This window comes from Crassostrea angulata, chromosome 2 (assembly GCF_025612915.1).
Source record: "Crassostrea angulata isolate pt1a10 chromosome 2, ASM2561291v2, whole genome shotgun sequence".
NCBI lineage: Eukaryota > Metazoa > Mollusca > Bivalvia > Ostreida > Ostreidae > Magallana > Magallana angulata.
The window spans coordinates 49225848-49248017 of NC_069112.1; the positions used below are offsets into that span (position 1 = coordinate 49225848).

Consider the following 22170-nt stretch of genomic DNA (forward strand, 5'->3'; position numbering starts at 1 on the left):
GGGGGATTTTTTGATGAGGCATCACCCCAACAATTGTTATTGTTTAGAAGTACGACATCTTCGGAAACGAATATGAAAAATTCACTTCCCATCGGATGAATTATGACGTATTTTCGATCTTCTCTTGAATTTTAATCAGTCTCCATTTTCTGGATTGGAAACACACAATACAAGAGATTTTGCTTTTATTCCACGGTTCATCTATTTTTGACAGACCACCGACCCAACCGAACCGTCGAACGACCTGTCAATACATCTCTTTAGTGTTTTTTGACGTGTAGCGATTAACGACAAGTTGAGAAACCGCAAAAGAACAAAAAGACCTTACCGACAGCGGCAATTCGTCACGTGATCACCGATGCGTGACTGATGGCGTTTGATGAATGCGACCAAGGAAACGACGTATGCATGTAAGTTCATGTTCCGACGTTAAGAGGTTTATAGAAATCCAGCCAGCTATATAAACCTCCTCCCATCAGTTCCAAATCAGAAACCAAAAAACTTCGATCAAGGACTAACAACACTAGGAACCGAAAGGAATTAATATTTATTTTATCTTTAACTTATTTATCAACATGATGATGATGCTTGTGTGTCTGCTAGTGCTCTCTATCGTTAGGGACTCCCTCCAGCACGGCTATTTGATTGACCCTCCCTCCAGATCCTCACTTTGGAGGGTCAATAAAAAGGCACCCCCAAATTATAACGACAACCGACTCTACTGCGGGGGCAGAAGCGTAAGTAATCTATATTTAAAAACTTGGAACTTTTTTTCTTTTTTTCATATTTTATGCATTGCATATGAAAATAAAATGCATTGCATTTCCATTACCATATTAAATTTAGAACATGGAAGGTTGTCTCACTCCAACCTTTTACAAAAAAAAAATTATTTAATCCAAGTTATATTTCATCAAATATTTAAATTAATAAAGCAACGTGGTTATAGGTTTTAAATAACAGAAAAACCATGATAAAGAGTTTCAGAACAACATTTTTTGAGCATTTGAGACAAGAAAAAGGAATCTGAGGAATTATTATATGATATTTTCTTCACTTTTCCAGAAAATTCAGCAGTTTGGGGGTTTGTGTGGACCCTGTGGGGACCCTTACGACGGTGAAAGGGAAAACGAGGCTGGAGGAAAATATGCTCTAGGAATTATATCCAAACAATTACCTGATGGAGCCAAAATTCTCGAAACAAAAGTTGTCAACACAGCCTTTCACAAAGGATACTACGAGTTCCGAATCTGTGCCAACAATGATGTCACTAAAGCGGTGACGCAGGACTGTCTGAACGAGAATTTGATGACGGTTATGGAGGGTGATGATAGGTACCCCACGCGCTTCTACCCTCCAGGACCCGGGGAACATCTTGTGCACGTGAATCTTCCAGAAGGCATGAAGTGTTCCCAGTGCGTTGTACAATGGCGTTACAGAACAGGTAAAAAATGATAAAGTTTGATTTTATTAAAATTCAATTTCCATTCTTCAAAAAAGATATACTAAGTATGATAATCGGTTTTTATCATGTTTCTAAATATGAGATTTTTGTTATACAGGAAACAGCTGGGGTCGAGACTTGGACGGCACTGAATGTATCGGCTGTGGAGTCCAAGAGGAGTTCCGGAATTGCGCGGACATCAGCATTGGTTCCGTGGACGACAAAGACCATAAAACCCAGAATGACAACAAAGAAACATCGGAACCACTGGTGACAGAAAGCAACATACACCCCAGGTTCAGGACTCAGCGGACCTTCGCTCCAAACACACATAAAGAGCCAATCACCACCACACCATTCCCGGTTATTAGTAAGATTCGTCAACCGGAAGCTCCTACCTTCACGGTAGACCATCTGTGGAGTAAGACCCAGTTTGTTCGTCCTCGCATCAGCATCGACATGAACCAACACAGAGAACCTCCAAGTACGCCTAAGCCAGCTCCACGAATTTCCTTCTTGGAGCCTTTAACTACGACGGAGAGTCCAGTTGTTGAGACAACCACTCTAACATCGATGGAGGCTCGTCTACAGAAGATCAGGAAACTTCAGAGACTGGCCGCCCTCGCTATACAGATGAAAACCTTGCTCAACACACTGCGTCATCTACCCGTGTTTCAAAACCTCAACCTTGGAATACTGGACAAAGAGTTGATGGGCCAAAAAGAAGCTCCGTGGAACAACTTGGCTAGACCAACTGTAACCGAAAAACCGAAGCAGTCGAGAACTTTCCCTTGGGAGTCTGGAATGTCCCTGAATCAAATCAAATCAAAACCTGTTACCAAATCGACAACATCCAAGAGCTCTGCACATATTCTTCAAATCCCACCCTCTCGAGTAAGCTCCAGATTCAACTACCCAATTCTTCCACCACCTAACCCCATCCTGATGGGACAATTTAGGAAAGAGAAGACAAGAACGGTAACCCTGAGTTCTGGAAACGACCAGAAGAATGAAGATGAAGTTAAACCCACCGAGAATCCGAAAGAGGAGAAGGAAAACGTGCCGGTGTATACAAACGAGTTCAATGTCATCAGCCCGGAATCCTTGGAGGGAGAGGTCAGCATCAAAGACTGGTACAAGAAGATTGTCAAGCTCATGGTCAAGAAGAACATGCCAGTGGCAGAAATTAAAAAGATGGTGGACAGACTGAAGCAGATTAAGGATGTCCACAAAACGCAGCCAATCACCATGCTTGAAAAACTAAGGAACTCGGAAATGTCCCTGACAGAGTCAAACAGTGACAATGCTGCCATCTCCGACAACAGTTTGTCATCGCAACCCACGACGTCTCCAACAACCAACGTCGTGTACCCAGAAGTAGAAAGACGACCAGCCGCCCCGGTAAACACGGCGTCTAGAAACATGCTCTACCCAGACATTGACCGACAACAACAAAGAGCTCGGGACATCAGCGCCATTCCGCCAAACATCAACACCATTCGGGGGCGCCCTGGACGACGTGGTTCTTCAGCAAATAACCCATACGTGGATCATTCCGAAGATAACCAACTTACGCCCAATGAACGCAGCGCTTTATCAATGAAATTACGGAACTTCATGGAGCTTAACCCACAATTTCGGGTTCCTTTCGGTGCTGTATTCCATTAACTGTATTCTTTCAAAAAATCTCGACTGTCTTCTTTTGAAGAATGAAATAATCGAAGGTGTGCTACCGCTTTCAAAAATGATATTTTGAATGAGGAACATTGATTTTTATCCATTTGATATTTATTTTACATGGCTTTCGCGTTTTATATCTATTTTTATTTCTGTGTCGTCTGCTTGTAATCACATCACGTGGTTACGATTTTTCTGTGATGCGCTTATTTTTGTTATTTATTTCCAAATGTTCAAACTTTACAATGAGCATTTTTATTTTTTATATTTTTATCTGAATAAACCTATCAAAAAACCAATAAAAAAACTAGTTCATTTTTTTTTATTTATGATTGTTTTAAAAATATGTAATTGTATTTAGTCATCATTTAATAACACATAAATTTTTCTTTAAGAAGGGGGCTATTTATAAAAGTTCTTTTAAGAAGTGAAAAACGAAAATAAATTAAGGTAATATTGAATAGATCACTGACTTTTAACTCAGGGATTTCTTTTAATGTTAAAAACCCAGGTATGCGTATATTAACGAAACTAACTGTGAAAAAAGATATTCCTTTTGGAAATCTTAACCAGAAGACTTGAAATCTTTTTCATGGCCGGGGTGGGAAGAAGGGGCGGTCCATTTATTGTATTATTTATTGCCAACTGAGAACCATACGGTACAAAGGTTTCAAGTAATAATGCTATATACATAAAAATAATTACTAGCACAAAAATTGCACGCACATTTTGACTGTGGTATATGGATTTTACAGTCTCCTGTCTGAGTGATATAACTTTACAATTTATTCTGGTAATGTTATATCAACACTCTAGTCTGCATTAGGATTGTTCGCTTTATCACAGCCACATTACAAATCTTACAAAAAGATGTCACCTTCTTCTTGAAAAAAAAAAAATAGAGCGCAGTTTCTACCATTCAAAACCAAGCACATATTTAATTACCAAATAAAAAATAAGGAGACTTTTACTTTTTTGACTCATTAACTGGGACAAATTCCATCATAATTTCTTTTACTTATAACAAAAAAACGATTTATAAATACGTTGCTAAAAAAAAACCCATTAATCTTAAATGAAATAACATTAGTTTGCTCTTTTCCGTTCATTTTAAAATCGAAACTAATGTTATAATTATGAAAATAAAGTTTGAACTTCGTGCATTCATTTCCCATAAACTTAAAATGATAAAAAAGGGAATTGACATTTTCGATAATTTGAGGTGAAAATATGACATATTACTGATCACTGTCTACGATCTTAGCTAAGTATTATGAATTAATGTTTGCCTTTATTAACGATATAAAATGTTCATATAATATATTTCGCTTGTGCACTGGGAATAATCGATCAAAGGGTGTATCTCATGTAATGTCGAACTAATTACCAAAATTAATCAGTGTGTTCGACCCCAAAAACCACATTAAACTAGTTACGCTGTAATCGATAATGATGCATTGTCTTAAAAGATCAAAAATAAAGTCTTCAAAAATGCATTATTATTTTTAAAAAAGTGATTAAATTTGCAAATATGTGACATGCATTATGCACATGCATTTTGAATAATATAACAATTGTTCTCTGTGTAAATACACAAAAAATAACAACATGTATAATTAGAGTGTAAGAGGTCAGAACGTTCTTTGTTACGTGCAAGCTTTTTTTTTTATTTGGAGGAAATCAAACAAATCATCTTCAGGTTTTAATAAAAATTAAACCTTTTCTACTGCGTAGCTATGTTTTTGAAATATATACAGGCATGCAAAGTTTGACATGTATTAAGCTTGCGGTACTTTTTCGAAAATTGTAAGACAACAAGATTGCAAAAAAAAACCATCAACTAAACAACGTCTGTTTGACGTCATATTAACGTCATTTTGGTCACTTTGACGTTCATCAATTGCCATCCTACCGCTATTTTGGAGTTTTCGATCAAACTAGGTCACGTAAACTTTTAAGGCGAAAATTTGACTCATCCTTGTGACACTTTTTTTTTCTACGGAGTGTTTTGATTGATGTGTTTATCTCTACGCCAGACGGAGATTTAACCTTAACACGCACACACATACAATTCATGTATTTTTTTTTTCAAAGTAAGTTACTCAATCACTCATTTTGAAAAGTTGTGTTTATTTTAAATAGTTATGATTGGTCAATGTAATATATGACGTCATCTAACTGGGTTTACACAAATAAAGGTATAGGTAGACGTCACGATATATGGATACATGTGGAGTTTATCTTGATTAGTTTCATACATGCAATCCCTGGGAAAAATACTCAACCAGAAATTTATTTATAATTTTGAAGTCATTCTACTCTGACTGGTCAATGAATAAATATGACGAGGGTATCTTTTGCTGTGTTTGTCTAAATGTAGCTCGATACATGTTAGCAAAATATTAAGATCGGTGGCTAAGAACGTCATTTCATTACAATGATACCAATAGCGTAATTTTTTTTTACAATGATAGCAGTAACGTCATTTGTTTACAACAGTAACAATTAATAAAGTCATTTGTTTACAATGATAAAATAACGTAATTCATTTACAATAGCAACAACGTTATGATACATGTACAATGTAGCTATAACGTCATTTGTTTACAACGATAACAATAACGTCATTTGTTCGCAGTGATGAATTTGCAGTCATTTTGAAAAAGTATTTTTCTCAAAGTACTGTATTTAAAGCTCTGTCATTGTGCAGTCAAAGTTTTATATTAAAGAACAAATTAAAAACCAAAATGCAAGAAGTAGTATACAGAGAAACGTAATGAATTTCGAAGATGGTGGCCGTGGAACAAAACTCTTGAAAGTTTATTTAACTTTACATGTACAGATATTTTTCTTTCTTTTCTTTTTTCAAAATAATATTTTAGGAGGGACCGCTTTTAGCACCGAGTTTGGTCATTTAGATGCAACAAGCTTCTTTGCAAAAATGTTAAAAGTGATGTGGGTTTTAAATGAGACCTTGCAAATGTGAAAATTGAATAGAGATAGAAAAAGTCAGTTTATGATACGATGATCCAAACAGTACTTTTAAATACGTTTTATTTGAAGCTTGGGTTTAATTTTATTAGATAAGTTCTTTTTGTTGGATAAGACAAGTCAAGATCTTGCAAGAAAGAAATAAGTGGAAAGTTTAAATTCAGATCAAAAGTTTGTATCCCTACGGTAATGTGTAAATATTTGACTAAAAATATCAATCATAATTAGAGATTTATGTTTAATGAGACAATTAGTAACCCAATCACAGGCAAGATATAATAAATTCTGTTTTACATTGGTATGTTGAAGATATCGTATCATACTGCGTAAGAATATTTCATTTATAGCTTAATTTACGAACTGTTAAAGCCTTAAATTAATTCTTTGAATCGTAACTTAAGGAGACAGGTTGCTTGATTAAATAACAATTCGACCTACTTTTATAAATACTTTAAATTTTTTATATTTTTGGCAATTACCTATAATCTAGTGAAGAAAAATATCAAAATGTTTAAGCTCTAAAACTTTATGAATTTACCCATAACTTATTAGAGAGCTCTTCGTGTCATGGAGATAGATAAAGTCTAAAAATGGCCAAGGCCATCAAGTCTTATTAAATCGACACACGTGTACTTAAACACGATTCTAATACTTGTAATTTATTGATACTAAAAAAATAAGTTGAATGTATATCATCTTTTTCTTTCATGTATGTAATAAAACGTGTTATCAATCTAAGACGAAGTGTATTTTTATAGATATATTTAGAACTTTATATAATTAAGATTCAAGGACAGAATCTAAAAGTGCTAATAATTTTCATTTGCAAACGTAAATTTGCATTTGATTTAGAAACGTTGTCAACGAATTTGAAGAGAAACGAAAACTTTTATGAAGTAATCCGTCAATACTGTTTTTAACAATCCAATCTACGAAAAATCAAAGAAGGAAAAACAGTCGCAGAACATGGGAACGTCTTTGACCTCACACTGGGGCCGCCAAATGTAGATGATCGAGCTCATTTTTAATCCCAGTCTAAAATTTTCAAAAGAAACGAAGTAGGGGTATAATCAAAGCTCACATGTAAATCAAAAGGGAGATAATCAACTTCCAAGGCCATTGTACTTCAGTGTTTTTTTTTTAAAGTTTATTCTTCTCTAAAGTGTATGAAAATGAATATTTAGTATATATATCCTTTATACCTGAAGAAGAAAAAAACCACGCATTTCATCCGGGATGCAACTAACTACTGTCTCTGCTGAAATTGTAGTGCATTGTGACGCTATATTTTTTTATTCTCTAGTGACAAACGTCGTAAATGGTCGTTTGAAACTAATTAAAAAAATAAAATTGATATTGTACAGCAGTCTTGTTGCATTAATAAAAACTATTAAGGATATGAAATTTAGCACACAAAAAATTGAAATTCTGGAGGAAAAAAATTGTCAAAGCAATCTCAGTGACGAGCATTGAAGACGATGTACATTGTACATGAAGCATTTGACCTTGAAAACTTTTGAAAACTCCCCACCTGCTTATTTTTAACCAAATTTTTAATGCACCTTCTTTCGATTCATCAAAAATTCTTGGAACTTGAATTAATTTCAAATGAGTCACGGGCTCTGGAAATAACCTTAAAAAATACATGTACCTTTCCTTGAGGTCAAAGACCAAGAGAGAAAGCTAGCACAAGAGTCTAATTTTCGGGGAAATACATATTTAAGAACATGACATGCAATAATTCCATCTAAAGAGTCTGTGAATTTATGAATATAGATAAATATTAATAACAACCAGGTAGAAAGTATCAACAATTTTGTTTACAGTTTTTCCTGCATTTACAAGTATAATGGCTTCAAATAAAAAAGGAAACCAATTATGGAGAGGAAAAAAGACGCAAAGGACAATCTTAGAATCATCTTGCGAAGATATACTGAAGTAAATGAAGCCAATGAAATTATGAAGCGATTCCCAATATAAAATGTCCTTTGGATTTTTTAGCATTGTGATTTTGAAAGCAACATGAATTCAAGAAAAATAGCAGTTCGTGTAATACATGCAGTATGTAATTGAGCAATAAAATATAAAAATTCTTGATGTAGTTAATATACATATTTTTCAGATCAAATCGATGTTTCTCTAAGCTGAACTGAAAGTATTGAAATAAAACTACCAATGTCATTATAATCTCTTGATCTCTAGATCTTAATCTGTGATATCTGGTCGTCCATAACAATGGGTAGGACACAAAGGGTGTGGTTGTCATTGAATCTGGGTGTTCCGGCCCCTATGTTACACGTATACACGCCAAACCAACCGTGGGTGACGTGCTCCACGAAATAAATAACTCGGATATTTCCGAGGTGAGATGCGTGGCATTCCTTTCTGAGTTAAACGATTTCTCCTAATAAACAAACAACTAAACAGGTACCTCGTTCGGTTATTAATTTCTTATCTGCGCCATAAAAACGTAATCTTGTTCTCCATCTGACCTCTGACCCGACGTTGTCCGACAGATAACCACGTTGTTTACGTATTCACCAAAAACAGCTCCGGGTAATATGGCGGATACTTGGCGGCCAATCGCGAGCTTTGTTACAAAGACCGTCATCGCCTAAGGGGTTGAAAAATGAGAAATCAGGAATTAACCGGGTATCGCTGATTTGATGTAGTCAGTACCACTTGTTTTCCAGTCTTAATCAGATGTAGATAAAAAAGAATCAACAAACATAACCATAAGTTGTTTACAAGTTGACGTCGGTGATAATAAACAAGGCTTCGGACAATTTCCTTCATTTTGAATCAGCAATGAGATACCCTGCGTTCGTTGGCGACTAAGTGATACAATTTTGCCAGAATTATTTTTGAATTGAATTTCTGTTTGAGTTGTTTGCGATTCTTTGCGATTTTTTAAGATTATTTTTTTGAAAAAATGAACCGATTACAATACGCTGTGGTGACTTTGTCTGTGTGGTTGTTTGTGGTTTCTGCGGTGCCTCTCGGAATTTTACCGGATGTTCAACACGCCGCACCAAGCCCTGGTATGTATTCTTCCAGGTTACTTTATGGAGAAACACCTTTTATGTTAATTGATTTAAATGCATTCGATTTACTTATTTTTTTATCCTAAAACTTATCTGTGCGAAATTTGAAATGTTTATATAACTCAAAATGATAGTAAAAAGAAATTTCGATAAACCGTTTGTAAGCAACTAGACCAAATAAATCATTAATAGGTTTGTTTGGCGGTAGAGCTAGTTTTGATATTTTTCAGATAGAATTAATCAGTGCAAGCGGTTTCTTTAAAATTAAACTCCTTTCCTAAGACATGTACATACAAAGACGGAATTTTTAAATTCATGGTCTGAAGACTGTTTAATTTTTTTTTTTTAATTTACATAAAATATAACAGATTATTATAAGTAAAACTGGTAATCCCGCAAATTGTTTATCCGGAAAAAATCGATTTTGTTGATTTCTTTTGCAACATTTGATCTAGTCTATAAATTGGTACGAGTTAATCTACGACGAGTTCGCACTGGTCTTCTCTTAAATTAAAATTTTTGTTAATTATGTAAATGTACAAAAGATCATCAACAGTAAATTAATTATATTTCTCGGAAAATAAGAAGCTGCTCACTTCGAAATTTTATGTGTGAAAAATAAATATTTTCTAGGTACTATTTGTGTGATGTGTACTAGTATATCAAAATAATATCAAAATAACAGGTGATTTTGAAATTCAAAATTGTACCCCCCCCCCCAAAAAAAAAAAAAACCACATCGACGAAGAAATCATTTTTAGGAGTTCAATTCACAAGATGTGAATTCATTAACACCTCTCTCTCTTTCCCCTTCGAAAAAATATGCGCGCAAGATTTCCCCTTAATTTCTTGAAATAGTTTGTGAAATTTTAGGCATTGTCGCGGTATATCACAAGATAAACAAATTATTTGCGGGAATATCTCGGAACTTATTTACATCTATCTCTTGAGAACAATCAAATTCCAGAAAAATCTTGTATTTAATAGATATATCATTTTTGCGATTCTCAGGGCACTATATCAAGGTTACGATTGTCAAGTTTGATATTTTCCTTACTTTGATACTGTGAAATATTAGCTTGATGGTTTCAAAGGAAATTTCCTTTGCAATCGATCAGTGATGATTGATCTTACATATACATTATTGATATATTATGTAAATCCTTAATTAAAAATTGATATGAATTAAATGTCATGTATAACATATACATGTATAATTATATTATTATGAAAATTTGTGCATTAGAGCTTTAAATAATGAAGAAGAAATTGAACAGTCTGTTTTTCTTAAAGTTTACTTAATTAAGATTTGTTTAGGAGATAGTTGCTTGAAAATATTCTCTCTCTCTCTCTCTCTCTCTCTCTCTCTCTCTCTCTCTCTCTCTCTCTCTCTCCATGTTTCATATGGCAATATTTACATGGTTTATGCTCCTCTGACGTTAAATTTTGATTAATTTAAGGATCATAGTTTGTTTAAAAAGATATATTCCGTTACTCCGTTACACGTAGTTTATTTTTATAATTTTCAACATGTACACATTTATTGAGGAAGGGTGGATTGAAATTGCAATTGGGTTAGGTTAGAGTGCAATTTAACATATATTACCGAGAAAGAGACAATCAAACAAGGAGCAGATATACTGTGGTTTCATTAATTTTCGTGGGTATCAATTTTCGTGGATTTTCTGAAAACCACAGTTTCAAGGATACGTAATTTCGTGGCCAATGATCCTATCAATACAAAATGCTAGTTGAAAATGAATTTTAATGAACATTTAATTTCGTGGATCAACTTAACAACGAAATCCACGAAAATTGGTGTTCAACGAATATTGATGAAACCACAGTATACCCTTTGTATTCGGAGAAACAATAAAAATGTGCTCAAATCATCGACAGAAAGTTGAGAAGGTCATTGAGTAGACCCGTCTGTCCCACCCTGGCTTATCCCGCGCCGAGTGGAATGTGTAGTTACGTGGCCCCGGTGTTGGGCAGGCCCGGGGGTACGGCTCTACAAGCTGCCGCGTCGCTCGCATAGTTGAGGCCACTAATTATCTCATCATTGCCGCTTCTCTATCTTATCCATCTCATTAAATAAAGACTAATAAGAGCGCATCAGTATTACCTTAAGTTCAAAACTAGAAGATTGTTTTCTCGCCCCATTCAGGACAGACATTGCGAAGAAAGTGTATGCAAAGAAATGTTTACTTGTTTTTAAAAATTACAGTTCTATTTAACATACCACTACAAAACCTTGCATTCAATTATAGATCCACCCCTATCACGTCCTCTCTCTCTCTCTCTCTCTCTCTCTCTCTCTCCACCCCCCTTCCACCCCAACATCATTTTCAGTCAAGCTAGGCAGACGTGTATGAAATTTTAAAAGTGATTTTTAATTAATAAAGAAAATGTGAAATATTCCTGGGAAAAGAGAATGGAGGGTGTAAAGTTGGTGAAGCTTGGTATCGCACATCGCTGGCAAACGATCTCAGTTTCGATCTTTGCATTCAACTTTCAGGAATACAGTCTTTCCTAACTAAATGTACCTAAAATATTTGTTAACTATAAACTTCAACCCACTTAATAAAGAACTTGAAAACCCAATACTAGTACTTTTAATTATGTAATCAGCAGAAGTAGCTATGTTCTTGATCTGGCTGTGCTGGACTGCTGGTCTCAGAATACACATGTATACAAGTGAACAAGTGTACAACGATAAACTAAAAAAGAACATTTGTAAATATAATTACTATTGTACAAGACCTATATCGTTTGCACTTGACATTTATCGTGCATTACCATTAATCTGGCGCTTAATGCATCAAACTCACATCTTAAAAATGATATACATGATAGGTATAAATTGATATACCTGAAAGGTATAAATTACAGAATTGCGCTATATGTATCTTTGGCTATATATATATATATATATATATATATATATATATATATATATATATATATATATATATATATATATATATATATATATATATATATATATATATATATATATATATATATATATATATATATATATATATATGTAATGGGTTATGCTGTCTAAAAATATATGTAGTACATTGTAATCATTCAATATAATGAAGAAAGGTGACCTATCTAATTGATGCATTCGTCTTCTTTTCCATTCATCTGTTAGATAGACAGGTGTGTACGGCGCACCTGTTAAAGGTGTACATAGAGCAAACACCACACAAACAAGGGGGTATAGGAGTGAGTCACCTGTAATAAATAACGCGGTAATGATTGAACGTTATAGATTACGACAAAAATCTTTTAAAAAGATATAAAATGCCCTCTGTATTTTTATACTCTCAATCAAATGAGAATGGATTTGTTCAAGCCTATATACATCCTGACTGTTTCTTCCTCTTTTCTCTCCGTTATTAGTCCCCTACCGGTTTCACCGGAGGGGACTATAGCTTTCCTCTGCGTCCGTCAGTCCGTCTGTCCGTCCGTCCGTCCGTCTGTCTGTCCGTCCGTCAGTCCGTCCGTCTGTCTGTCCCACTTCAGTTTTCCACACTTTTTTTCTTTATGCATTTGAGGAATAATATGAAACTTGCTGAACAGCTTCAAAATGTCAATCTACAGATCAAGTTTACACTTTTGTAGCGTCTGATTGACATATTTTCGAGAAAATAAATTTTTTATATTCCAATTTTTTAATGTTCGGGTTCGTTATCGGGTTCGGTGTGTAACTGAATAAACGAGGTCAGTATGTAGTCAGTAATAATATCGTGCGTAACTTGTACCATTCCTTTTCCTGTACCATTCCTTTTATCATTTCTAACAAACAAATAAATTCTATAAAATAGTGTCAAGCATTGTTGTAAATTTAATCGGCAGGGTTTTTTTTTTGTATTATTATTACAATCAGGTTCGTTGTCGGGTTGGGCTGTTTAACTGTTTGGTTTGATTCGAGGTACAGAAGACGGTAAGAAATGATAGTGTGCATAACAGTGCATTGTTTTCACAAATTTTTACCAGCGAATACAGAATAGACTTGGCGAAATTACAGGAGATGAAATAAGGAGTATTATATTACCTACTTCCTATTTAATTTCTATATCAACTATATAGTTTTAATTTCCTCTGTTCTTTTATCTCTGATTAAAGCATGACATCTCGTTTACAATAGCTCTGAAATAGTTGTGTGCTTGGAAGCTTTCATAGAATAATACAAACCGGTAGGGGACGTGTATTGCTTATGCAATACTCTCAGAATGCTTGTTTTCATAACCATCTTACTATCTCATTCTCTCTTTCTTTATCTCTTTTCCGGTCTTTTTTTTACTCTCTCTTTTTCTCTCCAGTTAATTCTAGATACAAGGATAATAGAATATAACGGTATGATATTGTAAGATTTTTGCTGTAGGTTGTCTAGCGGATGTTTTATTCAGCCCAGTTAATACACTATTACAGTGCAATACACTATAACAGTATATAACAGTACAATACAATATAACAGTACAATACAATATAACAGTACAATACACTATAACAATGCAATAAAATTAAACAGTGCAATACACTATAACACTATAATACACTATAACCCTATAACAGTTCAATACTCTATAGCATTACTAAAAACTTTGACAGAAAAAATAAGGTTTGTTTTTTTTTGCTTAATAAGTTTTATGGCGGACGTTGTATCTTGTCCTGACGAGATTAGTGTTGTATGTTTTGCTGACGTTTTTTTATCTAGTCGAGATTATAGATTTTAACTGAAAAATGTTGTTTATAGTTTACTAAAAACAAGTCATGTAGTGAGTGTAATATCCAAATCAGATAATAGAATATAACAGTACAATATTGTATGGTTTTGCTTTATAAGTCATATAGCGGGTGTTATATATATTCCTGGTGATAAAATATATCAACACATTTGCTGTGTTTTGTCTGCTAAATAGGTTTGTTTATTGGGTGATTTATCCGACCGAGAAAATACAGTATAACAGTCTTACATGCGTTTGCTGTACATTTGTAACACTATAACAGTACAATGCTGTATGTTGTTGCTGTAGGTCGTCTGGCGGGCGTTGTATCCAGCCCTGACCCCGCCTCCCTCTACAAGTGGCTCCTACAACTCTTCAGTCAGAAGTCCTTCATCAACTGGCTGGTACGTCATCTCACTGCGTCATGATAAATACTATTAAAGTTTTTTTCTAATATAATAACTGTTTGTAATTGATATTACTATATAATATGATCTCAATTTCATGCCAAGGTTAGAAGTTTCGAAACCCTTTAGCGTGTGGAGTCACCAATTGTTAATGAATGTAAATATTGATACACGAGTATGTAATTTATACATGTTTATCTGAGTGCGGTTTGCCTTACTTTTCAGGGGCGGACCCGTGGAATCAACTTTCAGCCCGGAGTCAGACCAAACAGCGGTAGGTCCAGATCAATCTTTATGGCTTTCTCTACTTCTTTTTCTTCTGGGTGTTTGTCACCGCATTTTCTCCTCCAAGCCGAGGATTTTATTGTCTTGTTTACTACTCTGTCATTTTACGCCTGTTTTTCGTAAACAGAAGCGTTGGTTTTATGGCAGTTTTTGTTAATTAAGATCGCATCCTGGTGTTTTTCGGTACAAATTTTATTGACAGTGGGTATTTCCAAAGAATGATCAAACGGTAAATTTTTAGGTAGATAGTCATTAGGAAAAGATTTAGGAGAACCCCCCCCCCCCCCCCAATAAAATAATATAAAAAATTACGGTATTAGTTCAAATAAATATTTTTGTTTAATTCTCATTCATATACTTTAAATGATAATTATTTTCATGAAGACATAAAATAACAAATAATAATATTTATTTTAAAAGTTAGAAAAAAAAATTTCATTTATTTTAAGTCTTTGATTACAACACTTGTTGTGATGTCTTGAAACTCAAAGTCAATTTATCATGTTTTCACGGTTTCAAGGAGGTAAATACATGTAATTTATTTTTGTTTTGTCTCTTAACCGACTTAATTTTTTTTCCACCTCAATTTAAAGTCGGCCACTTAAAAAAAAAGATGAATGAATGATATATTTAATTTTCGTAACGCCTTATTTATCATTCTGCAAATACATAAAATATATTTTTTAATTTTCTTTAAATTTTCATACAGGTGGTACCAGCGACTTATTTAATGGGGGAACCGGTGACCCCTTTGCCACGGGGAGACTTGAGGAAGGTGACCCTCAAGCTGTGGACCCAGACTTGGACATCGTCCGAGACTACAGCCCAAAGGCCTCCCCTAAGTCTATGACGACCGCACCCCCTACCGTACAGAGAGACTTCCAGGCGGACAACATCATCATCCCCCAAACAGTTCAGCCCCAAAACGATTTGGGGCTAAACATTCCGGTCCTTTCACTCCAAGAGACCGGGGGTCTGGCTGACGATTCCACCCGCAACCCTTCTCCTGCAACCCTACCCAATGATCTGGTGATTATCCGCGATCAGCAGAATGAAGAGTCGGTTGGGCATGCGCAAACAAGCACAGTGTTGTCTGGCGTTTTTGTGCACTCACGGCTATCAGAGACAAATTTCGCAACTCGGCCTTCAGGTGTGGATGTTCAAACTGTGAACAACTCCCCTTTGCAAGTGGTTACATCCAGGAATCTTGAAGATTTGCAAGTTGAACGGGACGAAGAGTCGCCAAATCTTGTTCAGGTGATTCCTACCGATATAGTCGAAACAACACGCAATGTTACGTCGGGAAGTGATGACGTCAGCAACCTTCCTGTGGCGCGAGATCGAGAAGAGGGTTCTACCTCCCAGACTCTACCGCCGGACCTTGTTGTCATCCGGGACAGTGTGGAGGACGAGGACAGTAGCCACATCGTCACAACGCGAGTCACGAACTCTCCGTCACAACTCTCCACAAAACAGATCGGGAACGGGATCCTAATACTACTTCCGGGTGACGGGGGAAAGTGAGCAGAGCGCGTTGGGTACAGACATTCCCAAAACATATAACATTGTCTCAGGAACCCTTTTTCGGTTAAGTATATCGAAAACAAAGAAAACATGAGCGAAGAAGAGGTCATTATTTCAACAGTGACTAAAGATAGATAATAAGAGTGCAAAAATATTCACAAGGAAAATGCACACAGAAATGAAACGTGTTCGATTTAGAAAAGCATACCAAACTTTCTGCGTGTCCCTTTAACGCTATCCACTGCACCATCACAAATTCCATTGTACGTGTATCATACATTGTACATAAGACTATTTAAGATTGAAAAAAAACATGTCGTATGCCACACGTAGCATGTAAACAGAGTGTACCTGTGTAAATAACATTGATAATGTTTTGAATTATCAAGTGTTTACATCAATGTTTAGAAAAAATGATTTCTTCCACTTCAGTCATTCGATAATTTTAAGGACGGGGAAGTAGTTGTCTTGTAGTTGCACATGTGTAAATAACATTTCCATTTTATATGGTACATTTATAATATATTTTAATATCTAATTATCAAATTTGTACATAAGTGACTGTGTTCTTTTTGAAAAGTGCCAAATTGTAATTCAGTGTATATAATATGAATATATTTATATATTACCTAGTTTGTAGTTCCACTCTATTTATGTATAAATGTAAAAGAGTGAAAATAAACCGAATAATTGCAGCAAATTCTGTGTTGTTGAATTGGACCGAACATTCTACATATTTACACCTTACTAAATGCAACTTCATTTAGCCATATAAAATTTACATCTTATTAAAAGTAACTACATGTATATCAAGTCATACTTACACATAATTAAGTGTAGCTGTACAAATAATAGCATGTACCAATACCGAACACACATTAACATTATTCATAACATGTAACAACACCGAACCAAAGTTCTAGGCGTTCACCCAGTATAATGTTTTTAAAAGTATTTAATAAGAACGATGTACTGACCTCTGGTTGCGATTCGAGACACTGACCTTTAACTTATAAGTTGCATTCAACATATTTATCTCGCATGTGAACATAACTGAGTCGCATGTAAACATATTTATCTTGCATGTCAACATAACTAAGTTGCCTGTTGACATATATAAGTAGCATGTGAACATAACTAAGTTGCATGTCGACATAAATAAGTAGCATGTGAACATAACTAAGTTGCATGTGAACATAACTAAGTTGCATGTTGACATGAATAAGTTGCATGTGGACATAAATAGGTAGCATCTAGCATTTTGGTTGTCACATGTGGGCGACATTTGAGCTTTTTTTTAGATTATTTATAGTTCTTATTTAATAGCTATGGTGGCATATCTCTGCCACTTGTGTGCAAGTTATTTTTCTATCAAATATAGTTATCATAGTTATGTTGCATGTTGACATAACTATTTTGCATGTCAACATCTTTATCTTGCATGTCGACATAAGTAATAGAAAAATAACTTGCACACAAGGGGCAGAGATATGCCACCATAAATAGCAATTTTCTTGCGTGTCAATAAACTTATGTTGCATGTTGACATAACTATCTTGCATGTCAACATATTTATCTTGCATGTCGATAGAAAAATATCTTGCACACAAGGAGCAGAGATATGCCACCATGTAGAACAGTCCCACTGGCGTCGGAAGCAAATTGAAAGTGGGGGGGGGGGGGGGGGGGGGGGGCTAGACTAATCCTCAGAAATATTGAGAAAGCCCCTAGCCCCCCCCCCCCCCCCCCGGTTCCGACGCCTATGAGTCCGAAAACAGCAAAATATTTCGTGGGAGACGGAAGACCTGAATAAATGAATAAATAAAGTCCCAAATGTCAATCTCTCATCTTCTGATTTTATCGTGAACTTAACAACAATTCATCCTGACCAGTTTCAGATTTATTCATTAAATGTGTTCCTTGACTGTTTAATGCCGATAAGTCTCGGTCAAACATAAGTCAACCAGCTAAATAAACGCCTTAGGCCATCCATTATATTAAAATTAAGTAAACCGGATAAAACAGATTGATGACCAACAAAGCAATGCGTGGATTTAGGGTACCAATGTACCTACCTGTATACTTTCAGTTTCATTGATGAAAAATTACTTTATATATATATATATATATATATATATATATATATATATATATATATATATATATATATATATATATATATATATATATATATATATATATATATATATATATATATTTATATATAAGAAAATGAGTGTTGTCAAATTTCTTGTTTCACTTTGGCGTCATCATACGATATGAAGCACTCTTATAGTTTACAACCACCAGTTGTGTTCATAACTCCATAATCGCAGTTGCTTTCATCAACATCAAAAGGAAACTTTGACAATGATATAGGATGCAAACACGGTTACTAACCGAAGATTTTCAGTGCATGATCATGTCATTACGAACGCGCAATTTAAAACATATGACAGCACAATCTGATTAAAATCAGATCTTTGTAACGCTCCAAAATTCTGATAGTCGCTTTGTGTAGCGACATCAGAATTTGTCGGAGCGGATCAAAGATCTGATTTTAATCAGATTGATGTCAGCATACAGAGCAACTGCAGCTCCTGCATGTGCGTGTGCGCGGATAAGTTTTTGTTTACAATTATTTTTTTTTATACGTCTATTGAACCCATTTTTTAAATTAATTCAACATAATCTGAATATTACATGCGAATGAGTGTATACATATGCAACACTTGAAATTGGAAATTGTCCCCTTGTAAAAATCCAAATGTTGGCCAAGATAATTTCATATAATTGTACATGACTATAGAGCAACATTAAAGTGTTTTGGCAAGTATAGATTAACAATAAAAGATTTCTAAAAGTTATTATTTACAAATGATCATGTATTGCTGTATATTTTTTAAATGTTTCCAGATTTCTGTAGCACACCATCAAAATAACATAATAAACTGAGATATTTAGAAACTGACTTCTTCAACAACGCTATACATGTAGCTTATATTCTAAAAGAAACGTCCCCCCCCCCCCCCCAATAAAATAAAACGTCTATCTTCATCCATGGTTGATTACACTTAAATAAGGAATAAGGAATCATTCTTTGAGTATTATGAGGTGATAATTTTGGTCGGGGCGTGATCAATTTCAATAAAGCCCGAAGGGCTTTATGATAGATTTGATCACGCCCCGACCGAAATTATCACCTCATAATATTCAAAGAATGATTCCTTATTACTTATATTTATATATATATATATAAAGTGGAACACCTCGGACCGTGCACAGAATCTATTATCCAAAATCAACACAGATTGAATGATTGTATTAATATTGAAGATATCTCATCTCAAACTGACATGGATTCTCGTATTAACAAATTTAATGAAGTTTTTCATGAAATTGTAGATCCATTTTTTGAAATCAAGAAATTTGACACCAGTGATTGTAGCACTAGAAAAAATCAATCAAAGCAAGATAACGTACATGAATTATATTTATCTACAAGTGATAAACCATGGTTCGATTGTAAATTAAAATCACTGTATAAAGAGTATATTGTTGCATTACGTAAATTCAATTCTTGTAAAAGTGTTGTCCATCATCAAGTATTGATATGCAAAAAGCGCACATATATTAAGCTTTGTGAAGCTAAATGCAAAAGACAGTATTCATTGCATGAAGGTCAAAGACTAGAAATTCTTAAGAAAAATAATCCTAAGCAATTTTTTGCAAAATTTAAACGAAAATCTAATTTTAAATCGAATGTGCAACTAAGTGAGTTTTTTTATCATTTTAAATTAATTTCACAAAGCAATGTTGCTATTGATTATGATATCTCCAATGATGCTGAAGATTGTATTTTTGAAGAACTAGATAAGGATATTGATGTTGAAGAAATTAAAGTAGTTATTAAGAAATTAAAAAAAGGTAAATACTACAAACAGGGTTCTTTCCTGAATCATGGTCTTCTTCTATTTAAATATTGTGCCTATTTTTAAAAGGGAGATAAATCTGATCCTAATAATTATAGAGGAATCAGCCTTGTGGACACAGACCACAATTATTTTTCCCTCTTATTCCTTTATACAAAAATAAATCATATAAAAAATTCCACCGGCTCAAATGAGTTCAAATACAGCATACCAATAGAATGACACTAGTCCAACAACATATCCAAACTGCAGGAAAATCAATCGAGAGGGGACTGAGATATGGCCCCTAAAATAACCCCTACCATGAAAAATTCACTTTCACTTTGGAATGTGTGTAAACATTGGCCTCCTCACACCCTTTCTATTGCGCCTGTAAAGATAATTTTTCAAAACTTTTTCCTGTCTGTATTTTTTTTCAAACCTTCTTCTTTCCATCCATGCCATAAAAGGAACCAAATTCGACCATTTAGTACCCCTAGGAATTTTTGAAATAATACATACATTTTTAGAATGGAACTACTTGCGATCAATGAGCACGGGGTAAAAATAGTGGTATGTGACCTTGTTAGCAACATGTGTAAACTTTTTACTTCCGTATTGAACAACAGACTTATAACATGGTCAGATGAAAATAATGTCATTACTGATGCACAATTTGGTTTTAAATCCAAATGTGGTACAAGTGATGCAATCTTTGCTCTACATACTTTAATTACTTCATCGTTGGCTAATAATAAAAAACTGTACTGTGCCTTTATTGATTTCAAAAAAGCATTTGACTCTGTTGATAGGTCTAAACTTTGGATGAAATTGTCAAAAATTGGTATCCAAGGAAAACTTCTACGTGTTATAAAAGGGTTGTATAAAAATGCAACCCATCATTTACAATTTTATTTAAGGAAACCTATTCCAAACAAATATCAAAAGTGTATTTCCAGATTCAGGTTGTCTTCACATCAATTGTCGATAGAAACAGGTCGATTTTATAATATTGAAAGACACAATAGAAACTGTTTTTTATGTTCAAATTCTATTGAAGATGAATTTCATTTCATTTTAATTTGCCCCATATACGAAGGCTATCGCAAAAAATACATTAAGCCTTATTACTGGAAAAAACCTTCAATGTGTAAACTTCTGCAACTTTTTAATGTTGAAAATGTAAAGGAACTATGTAATCTGTGCAAATTTATTCACTTTGGTTTGAAATTAAGAAAAGACTTACTTAATGCAAATTAAATATTGATATCATAATATGTACACTTCTGCCACATTCTCCTGTTAACCTACCTGTACGTGTATATTGTTTATATTTATTGTACTGATGAGCTGTATAGCTTAAAGTTAATAAAGAACTGAACTGAAAAAATATAATTTTAAACCATCGTACGATTAAATATTGAAATATAAATAAATAAACCCCGCTGGCGCCTCTATTTGGCTTCATTTGAAGTTATGTGTTATATAGTACAAAATCGATACGTAGTGTTATCAAAGGCAAAGACACTGGAAAATGTAAATAAAGTGGAATAACACAACTGGAAAAAAGTCACCCAAGTTAATAGTAAATTATTTTAAAATGAAAGATACTATGATAAATAAACTGTACAAGTGTTAAATAAGCGAAAATTTTGCAGTTTGGGGATAAAAAATGAATATCTAAAATATTCAGTTCTTTAAGTAAGAACAAAAGCCCCCGCGGGATTCGAACTCGGGATGTACGGCTATGGAGTAAGTTTTATGTTACCGTTGATAAAATCGTTTTACATACGACAAGATATTTCCTCACATTATCATGATTATATAAATCAAATTTCACAAATCACATAACCTCTGTTTGATTTTTTCAGAAATTGTTTGATTTTTTATATGATGTTGGGGACATGCTTCTAATCCAATTTACATGTATTTTAAGTAAAGTATGTCCGAAGATAATCAACATTATTTTAAGATTAAGTTTTGACTTTGTATATAAATATATATCATTGTTATCTTAATAAAATCAGTGGCGTCGGAAGCAAATTGAAAGGGGGGGCTAGACTTATCCTCAGAAATCTTGACCAAACCTAATTCCCAGAACCATGAAAATCCTAATCCGTGGGGGGCTAGTACACCTAAAACTCC

At 34.2% G+C, this 22170-nt stretch overlaps 2 protein-coding genes across 2 annotated transcripts; both read left to right on the plus strand.

Annotated features, from left to right (window-relative positions):
- The first annotated feature begins 400 nt into the window (after positions 1-400).
- LOC128172376 (uncharacterized) lies at positions 401-3414 on the plus strand. Its single transcript, XM_052838168.1, has 3 exons — positions 401-737; positions 1066-1444; positions 1563-3414. The coding sequence occupies exons 1-3, from the start codon at positions 576-578 to the stop codon at positions 3110-3112; spliced, it is 2091 nt and encodes a 696-aa protein (XP_052694128.1). The 5' UTR covers positions 401-575; the 3' UTR covers positions 3113-3414.
- Positions 3415-8791: 5377 nt separating this feature from the next.
- On the plus strand, positions 8792-16814 carry LOC128171968 (uncharacterized). The gene is made up of 4 exons (XM_052837744.1): positions 8792-9153; positions 14208-14302; positions 14531-14579; positions 15300-16814. The coding sequence occupies exons 1-4, from the start codon at positions 9045-9047 to the stop codon at positions 16112-16114; spliced, it is 1068 nt and encodes a 355-aa protein (XP_052693704.1). The 5' UTR covers positions 8792-9044; the 3' UTR covers positions 16115-16814.
- Positions 16815-22170: the final 5356 nt, after the last annotated feature.

Bases quoted from the DNA above. Each gene is read 5' to 3' on its own strand.
- LOC128172376 (XM_052838168.1), top strand. From the start codon at position 576: ATGATGATGATGCTTGTGTGTCTGCTAGTGCTCTCTATCGTTAGGGAC. The intron at 738-1,065 runs GTAAGTAATCTA...TCACTTTTCCAG, and splicing joins TCTACTGCGGGGGCAGAAGC to AAAATTCAGCAGTTTGGGGG. The intron at 1,445-1,562 runs GTAAAAAATGAT...TTTGTTATACAG, and splicing joins ACAATGGCGTTACAGAACAG to GAAACAGCTGGGGTCGAGAC.
- LOC128171968 (XM_052837744.1), top strand. From the start codon at position 9,045: ATGAACCGATTACAATACGCTGTGGTGACTTTGTCTGTGTGGTTGTTT. The intron at 9,154-14,207 runs GTATGTATTCTT...TTGTTGCTGTAG, and splicing joins ACACGCCGCACCAAGCCCTG to GTCGTCTGGCGGGCGTTGTA. The intron at 14,580-15,299 runs GTAGGTCCAGAT...ATTTTCATACAG, and splicing joins CGGAGTCAGACCAAACAGCG to GTGGTACCAGCGACTTATTT.